General features: G+C 53.1%; 1 protein-coding gene across 1 annotated transcript in view; it reads left to right on the forward strand.

The window, feature by feature from the left end:
- ASTN2 (astrotactin 2) overlaps positions 1–19,779 on the forward strand; it is a 250,356-nt gene that overhangs the window by 169,964 nt on the left and 60,613 nt on the right. Inside the window, exons 17-19 of the mRNA XM_065737613.1 lie at positions 26–291; positions 10,298–10,431; positions 11,453–11,601. Coding sequence (XP_065593685.1) covers positions 26–291; positions 10,298–10,431; positions 11,453–11,601 — 549 coding nt within the window. The remainder of the gene's footprint in view (positions 1–25; positions 292–10,297; positions 10,432–11,452; positions 11,602–19,779) is intronic.

Below are 19,779 nucleotides of genomic sequence, written 5' to 3' on the forward strand. Positions count from 1 at the left end.
GCCGTTTATTTTCTTTCTAAACCAGAAACAACTGAGCTGGGGAACAAGAAGGAATTGAAATCCATGCCATTCATCACCTATCTCTCAGGCTTGCTGACAGCACAGATGCTTTCTGATGACCACCTCATCTCAGGTGTGGAGATCCACTGCGAGGAGAAAGGACGCTGCCCATCCACGTGCCACTTGTGCCGACGTCCAGGCAAGGAGCAGCTCAGCCCTACACCAGTCCTGCTGGAGATCAACCGTGTGGTGCCACTGTATGCCCTGATCCAGGACAACGACACCAGGGAGGTGAGTGAGCTGGTGGGGGACCACTGTGAACCTTCCAGTCACCACCTCTTCAGCCTGCCTTTCTCAGTGAGCCAGGACCTACTGTTGAGGTTCAGTAAGGCTCTCTTGGTGCCATACCTGAGGTAGTGTTGAGTTTTGTTCTTCTTGCTGCATGGAAGACATTGAGGTGCTGGGCCATGTCTCAAGAAGCTGATGATGGGCCTAGAGAACAAGTCCTATGGGGAACAGCTGAGGGAACTGGGATTGTACAGCTGGATGAGACTCAGGGGAGACCTCATCTCCCTCTACAACTGTCTGAAAGGAGGTTGTGCTGAGATGGGGTTTGGTCTCTTCTCCCAAGCAACAAACGCTTGGGCATCTACTTCTATGACTGTGTGATCCAGTTGGTGGATGAGGGAAAGGCTGTTGGATAGTATACCTATCAGCAAAGCCTTTGACTCTGTCTCCTGCAGCATTCTCCTGGAGAAGCTGCAGCCCGTGGCTTGGATAGGTGTACTCTTGGCTGGATGGCCAGGCCCAGAGAGTGGTGGTGAATGGAGTTACATCCCACTGGTGACATGCCATAACAACCATGGGTGGGTATTGGGCCCATACTATTCAATATCAGAATTGATGTTTTGGATGAGGGAATTAAGTGCAAACTCAGTATGTCTGCAGTTGACACCAAGCTGGGATGAAGTGTCGATCTGCCTGGGAGCAGGAAGACCCTACAACTGGATCTAGGCAGGCTGGATTGCTGGGCTGAGGCCAATGGGATGAAGTACAACAAGAACAAACACTGGGTTCTGCAATTCAGTAACGACCCCAGTGCAGCAGTACAGGCTTGGGGCAGAGTGTCTAGAAAGCTGTGTGAAAGAAAAGGACATGGGGGTGTTGGTCAGTGTTCACTGAATGTGGGCCAGCAGTGTGCCCAAGCAGCCAAGAAGGCCAACGGCATCCTGACTTGTGTCAGCAGCAGTGCAGCCTACAGGAGCAGGAGGGAATCATCCCTTCGTATGGAACTGGTGAGGCCACGCTTCGAATGCTGTGCTCAGCTTTGGGCCCCTCACTGCAAGAAAGACACTGAGGCCCTGGAGTGTGTCCAGAGATGGGCTTTGAGGCATCCAGAGCACAATGGGGTCTTATGGGAGCAGCTGAGGGAAACTGAGATGGGTCAGTCAAGAGAAGAGGTGGCTCAGGGGAGACCTTATTGCTCTCTACAAGTCCTGAAAGAAGTTTGTGGCAAGGTGGAGTTGTCCTATGCTCCCATCTAACAGCAGTAGGATGAGAGGCAGTGGCCTTAAGCTGTGCCAGGAGAGGCTCAGACTGGATATTAGGAAGAGTATCTTCTCAGAAAGAGCAGTAATGCATTGGACTAGGCTGCCCGTGGAGGTGGTGGATTCACTGTCCCTGGAGGTGTTCAAGGAGAGGGTAGATGCAGCACTTAGGGACATAATTTAGTGGATAATATTGGTGGTTGGTGGAAAGTTGGACTAGATGATCTTAGAGGCCTTCTCCAGCCTTAATGGTTCTATGATTCTGTGATGATATGATGAGAGGAAATGGCTTCATGTTGCACCAGGAGAGTTTAGATTGGATATTAGGAAAGATTTCTTCACAGAGAGGGCTTTGGAGCAATATCAGGGTAGTGCTAGAGCTGATGTCCTCGTGCCTGCTACCCCCAGCCCTCACAAACGTGTATCCCTGTGCCTGCACTGCAGCAATAGCAATGCTGTGAGCTGGTGCTATGGGTGTTCCTTGTACCCCTCAGGTCTCAGCAGCTGGGCCTCACACCCCTGTTTCTCCTGGGGAATGCTATGTCAGGGGGGCAAAGCCCTGCCAGGCTCTGCACAGCACAAGTGCAGAGGGATAAGCAGCCCCTCGGGACAGGCCTGCAGCCACAGGAGGTCACTGTTACTCCAGGAGGGACCAACAGAGCTGGAGGTGACCCTTCGTTGGGGCTCTGCTCCTTTCCCTCTCGAGAGAGCTCCAGTATTAATCTATTTGTAGATTTATTTCCCACTTTCTCTGTTCCCTGCAACCCCCCTTCCTCTCTGCAGCCCCCTAACCCCAAACCCAGAAATGACAGACCTGCTTAAAGTCACTTATTAGCACTGAGCCTGCACTTGATTAAGATGCTTGGAGTGAGCCAGCATGCAGCAGCTGTGGGTGGGACAGAGAGGGCTGCAGGTCTGGAAACAATCCTGGCAAATGGAGGTGTGACCACCAGGAATTATACTTCCCCTCCATATCCCCCCACAGTTCCACAGGCAAAAGTGCCCCTTTCTTTTCCTGGCACCCAAGTCTCTTATGGGGACTGTCATTTCTTGTCTACCCCTTGATCTCATTCCTACTCTTCCATCCCTCCTGCTTCTTTCCTACAGCCACGCCTGTTTCTGTTCCTCCCTCCTTTGAGTATTCCCCAGACACCCTTTCTCCCAGTCTCCTCATGTTTTTCCCACTTATGCCTTCTGCTTTTCTCTGTTCCACTTTTGCTTGAGGAGGTCTTCACAGCCTGCCTGGGACTGGTCCTCCTTCTCCCTGGCCATGGCCACACTGGTGTGCACCTCCATTTCTCCCAGCAGCCCTATCTTTCCTGCCTGGCATGGCTGTATCCACAGCAAGGACAGGGTTATCCCTTTCTCCTTGCAAGCAGAACAGGTATTTCTGCAGTCAGAGCACCCACTCTGACCGTTTTCACTGCCAGCTCCCCTTCCCAGCACCACTCCCAAATGGCACTGCCACCCTGCCATGGCTGGAAGGTATTGTCCTTATCCTGGGGAGCCAGAGCTGCCTGTCCCCAGCAGCAGCCTCCTCCTCCTGCCCTGGCTCACTGGAGGGCTGCTCCCATCAGCTGCAGCTGGAGGACAGCCCGCATTGTGCTTTCTGCTGAGGCGCTGGGAAAAAAAACAAACAGGCAAACAGACAAAACCCTGAATACACAGCCAAGCAAGGAAAGCCTTGGCCATCTTCTAGAGGGCTGTGCTAGCCCCGTGGCTGCTGTCCATCGCTGCAGGAGGAGCTGCTGTGCAAAGCTCCAGTGCCTGCACAGAGCCTTCCTAAGCCAGGGCTGTGCCATGGGCAGAGCCTCACCGTGCTCAGTGACAGAGGTGGAACTGAGAGTGGTCATGTCTGTAGATAGAGAGCTCAGGAGGGGATGGGAGGCTGTGTGCAGTCAGAGGCCACCAACTCTATAGTACCAACACCATGTAAAGCCGTTCATTGAATCCCTTCCTTGGTCTGTGCCTGGGAATAGATGCTCAAGGGGTGTGTGCTGCAAGCAGCACCCGATGCAACGTCTGGATGGTGAAACATCCTTTTTCAGCATCAGTTTGGAGGCTGGGGGTGGTCCCAGGCACTAGGAGAGTGATACTTGCCTGTGGCATAAACAAGATCTGGAAATGTCTGGGATGAGAACTTGGACACTGCAGTTTGGGGCAGGGGAAGATCCCTTTGTCTAGGGAGGTGGCTGTCGTGGTGGCAGTCTGGGGACGTGGCCTGCACAGCCACCAGCCACCTCCCTCCCCTACCCACCAACTACAGCAGCTGCTCCCCTGCGTGCTGCCCCTGTTTCTGCATATAATAACCCATGGAGCAAATGCTGACTGCATGGGGACTGCAAGCAGATCCCAATTCCCTCAGAGTGTTAAGAAAAAATGATAAACAGTGAAGACCTTCCTCTTTGCATATGTGTATATATAGCTAACTATATATGAGTGCAGAAGGAAGGTAAGGCCATTAATAACACGGATGCTAACATCTATCCAGTTCCCTGGAAGCTTTCCATTATGGGCCTAGCTGCAAAAATATAGGTAAGATATAGGTAAAGAAGTTTTATCCACGGTTTCTAGGAGGTGTCTTTTCATCTGCCTCGATAAAGGGGGCTGCACATTTTTTAATATCTGCAGCTACCTCACGGACAAGCCTTGTTCTCAGTTTCTGATGACCTTGCCAGACTTTTAAGTGCTGGGTTTATGTTTCCAGGCAGAACGTCTGTCTGCCTTGGGCTGATTTGTGAGTTCTGTATGTGTGCATGTTTGGTTTCAGCTAAAACTGACCGTTTGCAAGAGAGAGATTAGGTGAAAATATATTGCTTTGCCCATATGAAATAAGTTGGAAAACTATTTCCGTGTCACTGAGACTGGCTGTTTTCTTCCCATTTCAAAGCAAGGACTTGGAATTCAGCAGAGATCCAGAAGTCAGGTTTTGCCCTTTGCTGCCCAGGGAACATTTGTCCAAGGCTGTTTGTGCTGTAAGCTCCCAGCTGTGGATGCTCAGCAGGAGTTTTGGTTTATGGTTGCAGTGCTGTTCAAAGCCTCTCATCAGCCCCCAGCAGCGTAAATGTGCATGAACAGCTCCACGAGTGCCCGGTGCTGCTGCAGCAAGTGGTCCTGGCTGAGCACTGCTCCCAGCACAGGAGGGACGGGCGTGCTGGGGCCCCAGGCAGTGTTGTATGACAGCTGCTCTTTTCCTCTGAGTGTGCAGTGAAAGCTTTACAGACTGAGCCTCCACGAGGGAGTACCCCTGTTCGCCTCTGTGGTTTAACAGTGTTAGTGAGAGCTGGTGTGGTCACTGGGTATACCCAGAGGCTGTGCTGGTTGCTGGAGCAGGGATGGCCCAGGCTGCTCCTGCCATCCTGGCACATATGGCATTTCTCCTCTCACAAATGTATTCTAGGACAATCTCAACTTCCCCCTTCCAAGAGCTCAGAGCTTTTGGGGAGGGAGTCAAGTAGAGGCATGGGTCAAGGAAATGAATGCACAAGTCCAGGTACCTTCTGGAGGGCCTTGGATGGTGAGATCCTTTGAACTCACGTTGGGTTCTGGCACCTTAGCTGTTGCAGAACCACTCCCTTCATTCTGACATGAGCTCAGGAGGTGTGAAATGCCCAAGGAGACCTCGGCGGTGGCTGCACCTGAAGTCTCTGGATCCTGCATTGTGTTTCAGCTGATGGATGCTCTCAGCCCATGTCTCTCTTGTGCTTCACTTGTGCTCTGTAGCAGTGTGGGCACCAGTGTGTGGTAGAGCAGTGATCCCTGTGCTGCTACATCCAGATGAAGCTGAAGGAGATTCTTCACTGCAGGATTGTGGAGGAAATCTAAACTCATATCCATGGCTGTGTGGTTTCCTTCTAGTGATCATTCTGAAGCCAGAGGAGAGCAGAGCAGAGCTGCACATCACCATGTGTGATGGTGGCCTTCCTCCTCACTGCTCCATCAAAACCTCTCTGCATACCTCACCCCATGGGATGGCACTTCTTCCTGTCCAGTGAGTCTTGGCCCAGAGCAGCCCCTGTCCAGCAGCACACTGAGGAGGGGGAGGTGGAGAGCGCCCTGTTCTCCCCCCTCCCTCCCCCTCTGAAACAAACACAAAAGCCCCACAGCTCACACAGAGCAGCTGCAGAAGTGCTTAGAGGGTGGCAGGCAGGAGAGATTAATCCCACCCCTCATGGGAAATGGGCTTGAAACCCCATTGCTTGTTATGCAAGGAGACAAATAGACATCGAGCTTGGATTTTAGAAGACCCCTAGGACCTTTTTTTAATCTGAAAATGGTGTCATCTCATCATTAATCTGCAGGCATGGCCTCCCCACAGCACACCCAGCCCAGTGGAGACAGCAAACTGCCCAGAACAGGAGCACGGGCGGCGGCGATGGGGTGGCAGTAGTTTCAGAGCACTGTGGAGAGCAGTGTCCCAGTTCCCTTTGTGCTTTACTGGGGGCACACTTTGCTCTGTTGTATGTGCCTCAGCAGCACTGCTAAGCACAGACGGTTGTCTCGTGCTGGTGGTCTTTGCTCAGGTCTCAGGGTCAGGGTTTCCTATCACCTGCTGTGGTGTGTGATGGGGCCACGTACTAGGAGCACTTCTGTGCACTTCAGCCAGCACCGAACTACCAGGATGAGCTTAGAGCACATGATGTGCTGAAATGTCCCCTGTCCCTGGGTCACCACCCACCACCATGGCCGAGGGAAGCCTGCTCTGATTGATGCAGGGCTGTCTCTCGGGTGCTGAGCAAGGATCTTTCTGCACGTCCCTGTTGTGGGGACAGTGCCCTCAAAGGGCAGAGCCCTGGCAGCACAGAGATGCGGTCCTTCCCTGCCTTTCCCCGGAGCAGCGTGGGGAACTGGTGCCAGTGATTACTTTCTCCACTGCCAAATCTGAAAGGGAGCCAGAGCGAGCAGGGACAGCATTGGAGTTGTCGAGGCGCGGTTTATTTTTTCCTTGCCTTGCTCTGGATTTTGTTGGTGTTGCTTCATTTTCCTATCTGTCTGTGGGCCGTCCCCCTCCTCACGCCGTAGCCCAGCGCTGCACATCCCGGTGCAGCCGTAGCCCACATCCGACTCACGTTAGCAGGGGAAGAATAGAGGCATTGTAACCGCCCCGACCGCGCGCTCTCGCGGGGAGCTTTGGAGCTGAGGTGTGAAAGCGGAGCTCTGCGGGCCGGGACGCTCCCTGTGCTCCGAGGGCTCTCATCTCCCACTCCGCCAGCTTTCAGTGTCCTCTGCTGCTCTCTCGCTTCCCATAAATAACAGAAACCAGGATGCTGCCCGCCCTGGGCCCCTGCCAGCGCCCCGACCTTTCCGGCGGACGCTTCCTGGGATGAGGTGATGCTGCTCCCCCGGGACAGGCAGCGGGGTGGGAGTGGCGCGGATGAGATCAGCTGCCAACAGCAGCAGTGGGGAAACTTCATCCTCCTTCGCTGCAAACCTGGAGCAGACATTCAGACGCGAGCTGCGTGATCCTGGAAAGAGTCTCTGGCCTGGGAAATCCTTCATTTTCCTCCTCCTTTTTGTTTTTTTCCTCCTCCCGGAGATGTCTAGACTGCTAAGGAGCAGCATTTATCTCCTGTGAGCAGCATTAAGCCTCGGTGTAAGGGCACTGGAAAGCTTTCCTTCCAGCCACCCTCTCGTCACAGCATCCCATTGTGCCTGCGTCCCACACTCTTACTCCCCATGGTGGCACTCAGCACAGCCAGGCCGGGTGCTCATCGCCCCATCAGCCACGGACATGAGTGGATCTCCAAAGCAAACTCAGCGCCCTCCGCAGTGCCCCACCCGGCAGCAGCAGTGCTGATGGCTGCACATGCTGCTCCGCAGCGTTCCTTCGTGTCCTGTTCATTGTTCTCTCCGGGGATGTCAACAGAAAACCCACGGTCAGGAAGGTCTCAATGCTTCTCTCTCCATCAGCCAGGTCTAACAGAGGACAAAGAGGAAATGTTCTTCTCTGTTTGCTGCAGAGCGTCTGAGCTATAAAACGGGGCCAAATGGCCTCCCCCTGAGCACAAATAACAACAGGAGAAAGATCCATATGCAATCGAGTGTGGGATAAATGTGCTTAGCTGATCATTCATTTCCTTAATATTTTTTTTATGAATAGGCTTAGCTTATGGTAAGATGGGACTTTATGGTCCTGTAAGTCTTGCTCGTGTCAAAACAAATGAACTAGCCATCCTATGGGGGAACTATCAATCCAGTATATGTGTGTGTATGGGTGTGGGGAGTCAGACCTATTATACCTTTAAGAGCAAATTAGATGCTGTTCCTATGATTCATAATGCTATATATCTAATGGCATGACTCGTCATCTAGAAAATAAATGTTTCGAGCCAGTTTCTCATCTCATAAATTTCCCCTCTGGCACTGAAGGACATGAACTAAATGGGCTGACTCACAGGGAAACAATACAATTTGGATACTTGTAAATGAAAGATAGAATTGCTGTAGGGCATGGGGGGCAGTGAGGGGCCAGGGAGCAGTGGGCAGGAGCAGGCCATGGCCACCTTCACCTCCAGTGGGCTCTGCTGGTGCTGGGGAGCCCTTCCTATTCACAGAGCCCAGTGGTTTGCCGCTGCTGTCTGCCTTGGTGTGGCCACCATCCTGCCCAGAGAGGTGGCCGTGCCCCATCTCTGCAGACAGCCAAGGTCAGGTTGGATGGGGCTGTGAGCGCTGGTGGAGCTGTGGGTGTCCCTGTTCATTGCAGAGTGGGATCAAACGGCCTTTAAGGGTTCCTGTCAACTCAAACCATTCTGTGGTCTTCATGACCTTACCTATTTCCCCCATCTGTTTTCTCCTGCCGCTTCCCCACCCTTCTACACAGGAAAGTCCCATACCTTCTGCCCAGACTCCCTGCTCTGACCAGTGGGGGAGGCTTCGTGTGCTCCTCCCATAGCAAACATGGGGCAGTGGGATGCTGCAGCCCCACTCCTGCGCGTAGGTCCGCTGCCCTAACGAGCTCAATTGAAGGACACATCGATCTGCTAACCTCGTTTGCACAAAGGTTGACACAAGGCAGATGACGGCTGCGTACCTGCAGGATCTAATTAACGCGGGGTAGGGCCGGGCAGGCGCAGCAGAGGGCATTGCTCATCCGGCACGGCGCTCAGCATCACAGAAATAGAAAACAGGAGAGCACTGGCTGTTGGGTTTGGTGGAAGGGCGTGGATTTGGGGCAGGGTGACACTGGTGATGTGGGGCTTCTGTCAGCCCCCAACAGAGCATGGGGGGGCTGCAGTGCTCCATCCTGCACAGCCCCAGCAATGCCTGCAGGTATGCACCCGCGTTTATCCGCGTGCCCGAGAAACTCCTCTGTGTTACACCGAGGTGCCCTTTCTCACCCAGAGCTGTAATTGCATTCTGAAGAACAAAATCAGGTCACATTTTCGGTGTCTTTTCCTTCTTTTCTTTTGCCCCCTTCTGGAACAGTGCCGTTCTGTAAATGTCTGCAAGCAGAAGGACTGCAGAGGCGGGTGCCTCACTGAAGGTGCTGCTGTGTTTGGGGAGAGCGATGCAGCCCCAAACAATAGCAGCCTGACGTCAGGCTCTATTTATACCTCCTCTTTTCACTAATGTCCCCGGGACAGCGCTTTTCCTACAGTTCTCTGCTAAATGCCACAGCTCTGCAGCTGTCCCCGTCCCCTCTGAGGGCAAGTTTTATCTTGGAGACGTGAGCCGGGGCGCGGGCGGTATCACTGCGGCCAGGCATCCGCAGGCTGTGAGCTGTGGGGTGTGGGCTGAACACAGGCTGCTGGGTATGGGCAGGGCAGCGAGGGCACCGCGGCCCCAAAATGCTCCAGTGTCACAGAGAGGTTTGCTCCATGGGCGGCCGTGCGGCTGTTGTCGCAGTCGGTTGTGCCTCTGGCTGTGTTTGTGTGCAGGAGCTGCTGCGGTGATGCTGAGCTCCATTCTGTGCCGTGAGCTGAGCTCCCTGGGTCAGGTAGAGGGATTTCAGTGCATTTCAGCCCCAGATGGCAGCTGGGGGGAGGGGGGGCTGCTACTGGGGGACCAGTTGGTGTGATGGGAGCAATCCTGAGCGCATTCTCCAGCTGGGGAGCACCTGCAGGACTTTGCGTGCTGGATTTCTTCCTGATATACCACAGTTTGTTCTTGTTCTTGCTCCTTATACAAGTGGGTCAAGCACCGATCGGCTTTCAGGAGTGCAGCAGGAATAACACCACAGGAGAGGGATGGGAGTGGAATTGGGAACTGGGGTGGATCAATCTGGAGGAGGCTCAGGGGAGACCACTCTGCTCTCTACAACTGCCTGAAAGGAGAACGTGGTGAGGTGGGGTTGGCCTCTGCTCCCTGGTAACAGCGATAGGATGAGGGGGAATGGCTTTAAGTTGTGTCAGGGGAGGGTCGGGTTGGCTGTTGGGAAAAATTTCTTCTCCTGGAGTCAAGCACTAACCAGGCTGACCAAGGAGTGGTGGAGTCACTGTCCCTGCAGGTGTTGCAGACCCGTGGAGATGTGACACTGAGGGCCACGGTCAGCGGGCATGGTGGGATGGGGCGGGGTTGGACTCGGGGATCTTACAGATCATTTCCAGCCTTAATGATTCTGTGATTTGTAGGAATATTGTGGAATCGCTTTGTGCTTCGTTGGGTCAGAAGCACTTGTGGGATGGACGTGTGGAAAAGTTTCTTTGCAACTGTAAAGCACCCAGACACAAAGTCTTGTGTCGCCCAGGGCTCATGTTTGTGAGCCGGCCTGCTGGCCACCTGCGTGCTCACGCTCTCCGTTCTCACGGCAGGCTTTCAAGGGCGCGCTGATGAGCTCCTATTGGTGCTCGGGGAAAGGCGACGTGATCGAGGACTGGTGCAGGTGTGACCTCAACGCCTTCGACGAGAACGGGCTCCCGAACTGCAGCCCCCTCCCACAACCTGTGTACGTATCCCCGTACTCCCCAGTGCCCGTCCCCACCCCGCGGGCGCAGGGGCAGCTCCTGCTGCGTGTCACTGAGCACATCGCCGTTGTCCAGGGCGCCTTGCTGCCTGGCTGCTGCCTGTAGGAGATCCTGGCTCTGGCTGTGGCCCTGGAAGGTTTCCTTCCAGATTTTCATCACCTGATTAGCAGGGCTCGTAGAAGAGGATTTCAAATGCTGAAAGAAATGGAATTATGGTGCAATTCATTGTGGCTTGTCAGAGCAAGAGCAAATCAGGAGCAAGCTGATGGGGAATTAGCTGAGAAAGCAGGAAGACTGGCTCCAGAGCTCCACGAGGACACCTGAGCGAGCCAGTGTTCTCCGAGGGGGATTCATTTCCCATTCTGAGTTCAACAAACACACTCGTACATGTGGAGCTGGACTCTCCCTAGCCCCATGTTGTGCTGCTGTTTGCCCCGGTGCAGAGCAGTGCCTTTGTGTTAGCACAGAGCATGGGGCTGCTCTGCTGCACCCATACCATACCCACACGGTTTCCATCCCAGGCAGGGTTTCACTGCCCAGCTTTTCCTTTTATTTTAGCTCACACCCGTCAGAACTTGTTCATTTGCAGCTGGGTAAGTTCTCAGCCACACCTGCTGCTTCTTACGGCACAGTCCAGAGCTTCCTTTTGTGTAAACTCAGCCCCACTGGGCTGCCTGGAGTTGAGCAGGGTCCTCTCCTGCTCCTGGGCAGGCAGTCCTCAGCTCCCCACGGAGGAGCTGCTGAGCTCCAGCAGCTCTCCCAGGAGGCAAAGCCTCCTGACGATGGGATATTTAGGACTGCAAGATCTTAGCTCTGCTGGGGGCCAGGAGGTGAGGACACCTACCCAAATAGGCTGTACCCAACTGGAAGCTTCTTTTGTGTTCCATATGCACGTTCCTCTGCATGAAGGTGGGCAGTTCAGGGCTTGTGCTGCTTATAGAGGGAATTCCTCATGGAAAAGGAGCTGAAGCTGATGTCTTCTTTGGTTTCTGCCCTGCCTAGCCTGCGGCTGTCCCCCAGCGTGGAGCCCTCCAGCACTGTGGTCTCCCTGGAGTGGCTGGACGTGCAGCCTGCCATCGGGACAAAGGTATCTGACTATGTCCTGCACCACAAGAAGGTGGATGAGTACACAGACACGGACCTCTACACAGGTGGGTGATGCTGTGGGGTGACTTTGTGCCCTCTGGTGGTGTGTGCTGTGCTGAGCTGTGCTGGGCATCTTCAGAGCTGCTGCTTCTGTGCAGAAAGGTGCAAGGAGCGCAGGTGTTGGGTGGTGTTGAAGTCTCCTGGAGAGGTTTCAGAAGGTTTCTGCGGAGGTGAGTGTAGGATGGGAAAGGGAAAAACAAAAGCACAGTGAACTGATCTGCACTTTTTGGGCCAGAGAACTGTGAGCTGGAGTTCTTGAGTTAAGCTGGTGTTTGCTCTGATCAATGTGAAACACTTCAGGATGACGGGCGCAGGGAAAGGTCACCATGCAGCAGCTCAAGGGCTGTGCTGGTCCCTCCCAGTGAGTGGGGATTGCATTCCAGCCTTTGGCAAGACACTTGGAGTTACCTTGCACAGCTAGCAAAGCAACGTGAAGCCTGCAATTTTTAGAGGGTTCACTTAAGCAGCACGGGGAAACCTGAAACTTCCCTGGGCTGGAGCTCAGTTTCCAGCTCCGGGCAGGGCTGAGAGCTCTGTGCCCTGCAAAGGCTTTGTCAGCGGTTCAGCCGTGCTTCAAGGGCTGCTGGGTGAGGTGGAGGGTGTGAAGGACGGGATGGATTTCAGTGAGTCAGTGATTTATTTCAGAAAATGTCGTTGGAGGCCTTGAGAGTTGCTACTGCTGGTTAGAAAACCGGGCAAAGTCTCCTACTGCTTCTCACTCAAGGACTTTGGGTGTAGCTCGTTAAAGTGGTTCATTTGAACAGCCAGGGGCAGCTGGTTATTGATGGAAGCAGAGATCTGCCTTTTTGCAAAGGGCCCCAGGTACTGGCAGTACCAAATTCCACCCATCTCTGGTGAGGGAGAATAGGAGAACATTTCCATTTGTGGTTGGAGTGAGAGTTTGCATAGGCTAATGGCTACTGTGATAAAAAACCTCATTTGGTTAAAAGTGGAGCTTTCTCCTGCACCTCCCTGTCAGCACCTGCTTACAGAGCTGCCCAGTGCAGCCACAGCCCCAGCATTGTGTTTTGAGTTTCCTGGCCTGGAGGGTTTGCTCTTCATCTCAGAGGAGCAAACTTCAATAACAGGGAAAGAAAACAAGCCACTGAAACGCTGTGTTTGGGATGGGGATTCCAGATTGCTCACACGTTGGTCAGGTGAGGCCAGACCAGGGGAATGTGGGGTTGCTCCTTTGAAGTGTCTGGAGCTCTGCCTGGCAGCCAGAGTAGGAAACACAGATTATTATTATTATTTTCTTTTTATGACTGCCATGTGTTTGACAGGCCATTGAATTCACTGTGAGGAGCCTCCCTCCCCTCTCTCCGCTCTGGGGGACCATTCAGGACACAATGACCCCATTAACAATTAAAGAGAAAAGCCAATCCTGAAACTCTCCTTTATTTTCCTGCATTGTTTATAACCAAACAACGTTCCTCCCTTTGTTCCTTTCTTACCCTGCAGGCCTCTGATGCCAGATGACTTGGTTCTCACTTGTACCTTGCATAGGTTTACAAGGATGATATAGATCTCAAAGGCTTTGCTTGCTGCCATGCTTCACCTGGCCAAAAAGTCTCACCGTGGGTATCCCCATGCTGCCATCCTGTCTCTATCCCATCTGGGCAGCACACACAAGGAAAGCATTTAAAAATAATTCAGCCTCAAAAGGGGAAGCCTTAAGAGGGGGATGTTGCATCTTGTTATGCTTTCAGCCACTTCTGATTGTGACTCTTGGCTGTGGTTGTGCCAACATGCCCTCCAGCCCTGTGGCAAGCTTCACTTCTAGATGCTACCCGGCCCTGCCTTCTGTCTCCCTCCTGCCCCCTGCAAAAACCTCCTACTTGCAAAACTGCATGTCTTCTCTTTGCTTTGCAACTGGAGGATGCAGCCATTCCCTTGAGCCGGAAAATATTTTCTCCTGTTCTTCTTGGAGTTAAGTCAGGAGTGAGTTTGGGGCTGGTCTAACACAGGTCCTCTGCTCCTGCTGCGGGGTGGAAGGGGCCGGCAGCCGCTGTGGGTTGTCTGCCCCCTGGCTGGATGTGGTTTGTAAAGAGGCTTCTTGCTGGTGCTTGGAAACACACAGCCCTCGGCCCAGCTGATGTGAGCAGGAGCAGTTCCCGAGGTGAACTTGTGCGCGAAACAAACCACACTTTCAACACCAGAGCGTGGGGAGAGAGCGGCTCTCCACTCGGGAGCCAGCGGAGAAGACAGAGAGCAATTACATCCCAAACTGTTTATTAAAACTTGTGGAAATTACTCATAACTCCATGTGTGCGATGGCTTTGTAGTTGAGTGATGCTCTTTGTTTGAACATGAGGCTCTCGAAGAGGGTGCGAGCGCGTGTGTGTGCGCGGCCCGGCCGCCAGCGCATGATGTCATGGCCGAAGCAGGCGCTGCGCTGGAGAGAGGGAGAGGGAGAAATGTGTTTTACAGGGTGAGGTACAAACTGAAATGGCTGTGAACATCTGGAACTGATATTAGGCTTGGAAAATGTTTTCTGTCACTCCAACACTCCTCTGGAGGAAGGTTTCTGAAGTTAAGAAGCTCCAAAGGGGACGAGGGGGAGGGATGTGGGGATAACGTGACCGCTGTGCAAAGTGCTTTTTATTTCTCCATCCTAGTTTCCATTGCCAGGTTGTCCCTGCCCGTGTCAGACAAGGACCTGGGTGTCACCAGTGCTTGTTGTGGTGGTCCATCTTGGAAGGTCCCTGAGAGAGCTGAGCCCTCTGTGTAAGGTGCTGTGGCAGAGGGAGCACTGCATCCCCCATTGGGGTGGGCAGGACAGAAAGCTGCCTGCCCTGCTTTTAGGGCCGGGACGCCGGTTGCTGACCGTTCCTTTTACCATGCCTTGAACCCCTCTGTTGAGAGCCTCAGCTGGTGGAGGCAAAGCATGGCAAAGGTTGGTCCTGTGGCTCTCCTCCTCACTTCTGGTCAGTGCACATCTCCCGGTGCATCCTGCCCCAAAATACATCCAAACAGCAAAGGGTCAAACCCTTGGGCACTTGTGGGAGGTGAGTGGGGTTTGTGATACTCTTAGGGCACGTGTTGCTGCTATGATGCTGTGGAGCTCTTTGGTTCCTTTCTTGATGTTCCTTTGCCATTTTTCTGATTGCCTCCACCCAAAGAGCCCTGTGCCCGTACGTTCTGGTCCCCAGCACCAGTACAGTCCACAGCAGCATCCTCTGCTCCCAGCACTGCCTTCAGAGACCCATCCTGCAGCCCTTCCACATGTCTGCAACATGGAAATTGGAGGACTAGTTCAACAGAGAAGCTGTTATCCAATGTATTCTCACGGGTTGCAGCTTTTCCCAGGGGGCCAAGGGTGCTCGCTCCATCTCACAGCCCTCTCCCACCAGTTTTCCTCCTATTGAATGAAAGCTGACCTCACCCATATGAGCAGGTTGACTTGTGAGCAGGGTGCCAGCAGCAGGTGGTGCTGACCTGTCCTGCTCCTCTGCTTCCAGAGGGAGCTCCTGTAAAAGGAAGCAGAACAAATGGGGCCTTTCCAAAAAGTGCTTCCCCTCTGGTCAAAGGGTCACCCTTGGGACTGTGGCTTCTGCTGCACGACACGTTGATTGCAGTTGCAGGAAGAGATCCTTCATCCAGAGCATCTTGTAGCCCTAGAAAGGAGAGGAAGAGAAACACAGGCTGCAGAATGAGCTCATTGGAGCTCACATTGACCTTGGAGCAGGAGAACACAGGCTTGAGCTGTTTGGGTCGCAGACAGGCTCTGCAGACCTGCAGACAACAGAGGTGTGGTTATCCAAAGCCTGTGCTGCTGCTGCAGGCTCCTCCAGAGCACTGCTGTTCTGCAGAGGTCTCTCTGACTGTAGCGTGCCTGTAAAAGAAAGTGAAATAGGTCAAACCAGAAGCTGTAGCGTTTTGCACACTTGCAAGTTGCTCTCCAAATATAGGCTCGAGAGTCTCTTATTTATAACACTTTGACAGAACTCTTCAAGCATCGTTCTGATGTGCCTGGATGGCTGGGGCTGGATAGGGGCAGCTATGGTAACCATCCCTTGCACACCCTCTGTGTGCAAGCTGTGCTGCTAGTTATGTGGAAGGCAGCCACACTGGAAGAAGGGGAGAAAAACCTATTTGGCCATAACAAATCCCAGGGCTGGCAGGAAGGAGCCCATATGCTCTCCTTATGACCGAGTTGCACTCACATTATGTACCTTAAAATAGCCTTTAGGGTTCTGACTTCCATACAGCCTGGGCACCAAGGAGGTGATACTGCCCTTGTGAGGTTGTAGGAGTTGAGGTCAGTAGGTGTGTTCGTATCCAAGGTTATAATTAAAGCCAGCAAATATAGCAGATGTTAAGGTCTCAGTGGTTAAACCAGTTGTTGTGAAAGATGCTGATGACCTTGAGCATGTGTGATGATGCTGACCGCCTCTGTGTGCCTTTGGAGACCAAGCTCTGTGTATTGATGTAGGTGCTGTGTTTGTAGATGAATTTTTGGTGTTGGTGTTGGCCCAGGGGATGCAGGCTCTGCAGCATGAGCTGAGGCTGGAGCAAGAAGCCAGGGCTCTGCTGGTTTCAGGGAGCTTCAGCTTTCAGGGGTCGCCTGTGCGTTGGACTGGGATTCAGAAAGGGTCCTGGAACATCACTGTGATGGTGGTGGGTGGGAGCTGAGCCTGCCTCATCCTCAGTGCTCAGTTGTCCCTGCCTGCTTGTTCCTTGTGGTGGATCTCGGTGGGTTTCAGAGTAGGCAGGTGCTTCCTCCTCTACTCCAACTGCCCCTTGGTCAGCACTGTGGTGTTTATGCACTGGGGTTGGAAATGCAGCAGAGCTTTGGCTGTGCGCAGGAGCCTGGCCAGGGCAGGGCTGCTGCCTGAGCATGTCATTGCTGCTGCCTCCCAGTAACCAGCACATGGACAAAGCTGTTCTCCACCCCAGAGGACCTTACTCAAGTGCTGCATCCACTTCACTTGTTAGCAACAGGAAAGTTGATTCGAAAAGAAGCCTTTGAAGAGAAGGTCAAGTTTTTGGAAGCCGCTTCCTGGGATGTGTTGTGTAATAATACCGAGCTAGAGCTTAATTTTGGCCATAATGCTCACTGCAAAGCACTGATTTCTCTCCCACTGGGACAGCTGTAGTTATTTCCACCTACCAGTGTCATTTTTGTATCCTGGAAAGCAGAAAGGAGGTGGAGGGTTCTCAGCTCTCAATTAGAGTTGAGTCAGTTGCTGAAATATTTCATTAATTCACATTTCCATATGGTCGTTCCAGGCGTCTATTTTTATCTGCCCAGACACCTTTTGGACAGAACTGGGCACTATCTTTGCTTTCTCCCGAATCTTTTCATAGGTGGAGAGCTGGAACTGCCTGCAGCTCCTGCTGACCACAGAGCAGCCTGGGTGGTGCCACGAGCATGGCACGTACTTGCAGAGCACGGTGTGTGCCAAGAGCTGTGTGCTGTCTGCTGCAGCTACCTCGCCCTCTGTGCAAAGGACAGCTGGGGATGCTCCCTGCTAGCAGAGGAGGCTCTGAACATCTTAAATGGCAGTTAATGAGGCCGGGGATGGAGTGTTTTACTGGCGTGTAACTTGAGCCCCTAGGATAAACTTTCTCCTGATCTGGAAAAGTCAAGGCCACAAATCCGTCTTGTTGGAAAGCGTCAGATGAGAGAGGGCTGCTGACGGGGTTGGGCTGATGGTGGCACGTGAAGGCACTGCAGTGGAACCTTTTCACAGGAGCCGTTACTGATTAGAAAAGCCTGTCTAGTCAATAAATTGTGCCTGAAATTTGGAGGGAGGCTCAGTCTGTGTTTGCAGAGCTGATGCCTGGCAGTGCAGGCCAGAGAAAAGTGGAAAATTGGGGCTGTGGGCACCTATGGATGCAACGTGGCCCCGCTCTGGGTGTGTTGTGTTCTGCAGAGAGATCTTCCCCTTGGATGGGCTCAGAGTTACACCCAAACTGGTGTTCCTTGCCAGGCTGGGATTTTCCTGACGGTTTTGTTCGCCTCCCTTTCCAAGCAAAGCCTGAGATGAGATCCTGAATGGGATGGTGGATCTGCTTTCCAGTCCTCTGGCTGCTGTTGAGGTCTCCCATGTACGCGTTCAGTTTCTTGCTGAAATGCCATCCCAGAAGTTAGGTGGCATCCCCCCATGCTTCTCTGGAAAGAAATCAGGAAAGGAAAGGGATACGAGGAGGCACAAAGGCTGCCTAGGCACAGCATGTCAGTCCTGTTGGAGACTGAGGAAGTACTCTGGGGACTGCCCCAGGAGCAGGGACAGTGTCAGCCTTGACTTGGAGACTGCAGTCATTCTGAGCTGTGATCCTGCTCTGCCACAGCAGTGCAGTCCTCACTGCTCCCCAGGTGGGTCTGGGCTAGATGGTATCCAGCCTCTGGCCCTCCATCTCGCTGTGCACGCCCTGAGCCCCACTGCCCCCTACCTCCCTGCCTACCAAGGTCCTGGGGGCTGCTCCTGTTGAGCTGTGGCTCCAGGTGGAGTGCTTCATCTATTTCCTGTGTTGCTTTGGCATGAGGGAAGTTGAGCAAAAATGGAGAGGGATTAAACCTTGAGTCGGGGGATTTGCCAATTAAAATAGCTGCTCCTCCTGCAGGTTTCCTATGATACAGGAGTAGGGAGAGACCTTCCCCATCTCCCCTGTGACCCCTTCCCAGTTTGTTCAGCTTGCTGGGGATTGAGATCTGGCTCTCAGGAGGGAGGGGGCAGCTGAGTCTATGTTACATTTCATGCTGTTTAGATAGGATAAACCTTTCCTCCTCATAATTGGGTGATTGGACTTGTGAGCTTTCTCAGATATTAATCTGGAGACCCCAGAGGAGGTCAGATTAGGTTATGGAGACAAAATAGGAAATTCTGCTATGGCTAGTAGGGTTTTTGAGGGATATAGTGGATATTCTGCAGCATTCCCCTGCTGGGTTCCCACTGATGGAGCTGCATGGAGGGTCAAGGAGCGGTCTTATCTCAGCATCAGGTTGGTTTGGTCTTTGCTGAGAGCAACTGCCTCTGAACTCTTTCCACCCCTGTAATCCTGCTCTCCCAGACACCGGGCCCATGACCTCTGCTTTGCCATGGGGAGGGGCGGGCAGGGATGACCTGCTGCTGTGGCCCACTAGAAGAAAACATCTCTTTGCAAGTGGGTGTTGTGGCATGAGAAACCCTGGGATAGAGACAGCTTCATATTCTGAGCTGTGTCATTTGGACCGAGTGTGAGATCTTCCTCCTCGTTAGCTCATGTCGTGCTGATTGGAGTGAAGGGTTTGATGCACTCCAGAGAGAGTCATTAAGAGCTGTGAGCATTTAAGTGCGTGCTTTTATGTGTCCTCTGTGAGAGCTAAGTGATGAGGGATGCCATGTTAGTCCAGTCAGAGCTGTACTGATCAGGAATGCTGCACTGCTTCCAGCCTGCGTTTCTCCCGTTAGCAGGGAATGGCAGGCATGGGATGGCCACTGATTTGATAAAGGAAACTTCCAGTTAAGACTGTTGAAGAGAAATCCTAACTATCTGTGTGGCTGTTTGATAACTTATTGTGATGAAACAGGGTAACACTAGGGTGGGAGATACAGAAATACCTCCTTGGATCCTGGTTTTGAATCCTCTTCCTGTGCGCAGCACAGCTCCTGCAGCCATCCTTGGGTGCCCTCCCCAACCTGAGCATTCCACTCACTGGGGAGAACTGAACCTCATCCTCAGAGATGCATGGCACCACGCGGCCACAGACGGTGCTTGGCTTTCTTCTGTCCTCTGTCATCTGTGGGTATCAGTGAATCTCACTGTGCAGCCTGGGAAAGTGAGGTGTTTGTGGATCCAGAAGAGCCAGTTAAGAGCAAGTGGTGTAAGTCATGTGCAGGTAATACTCAGTGTGATTTTTTCTCTCAAGCCACAGAAGCTCACATTTGGCTTCAGGCTGTTTTCAGATCTCAATTTCCAGTTCCTTCAGGCAGCATTGGTGCTGTCCTGGCAGACAGAGCACATTGAGACCAGGTAAGTGTGCACGTCCTGCTGTGGCCAAGGCAGCCCAACATCGTGGGTGGGAGAGGGCCACTCTTGGGGCCCCTGTTGGGACAACATGCAGTAACCACGGGGACTCTGCCCTCTGGTGTCCTGGCTTCACCTGAGGTCTTTCTACAGCCCTGCAGCTGATGGAGTCTCCCCATCAGAGCTCTTGGACGGGGTCTGACAGTACACCTGGGTTCATTGGCCATCTT

Source organism: Cyrtonyx montezumae, unplaced genomic scaffold (genome assembly GCF_038088225.1).
Source record: "Cyrtonyx montezumae isolate F1298 unplaced genomic scaffold, pur_monq_1.0 scaffold_20, whole genome shotgun sequence".
Lineage (NCBI taxonomy): Eukaryota > Metazoa > Chordata > Aves > Galliformes > Odontophoridae > Cyrtonyx > Cyrtonyx montezumae.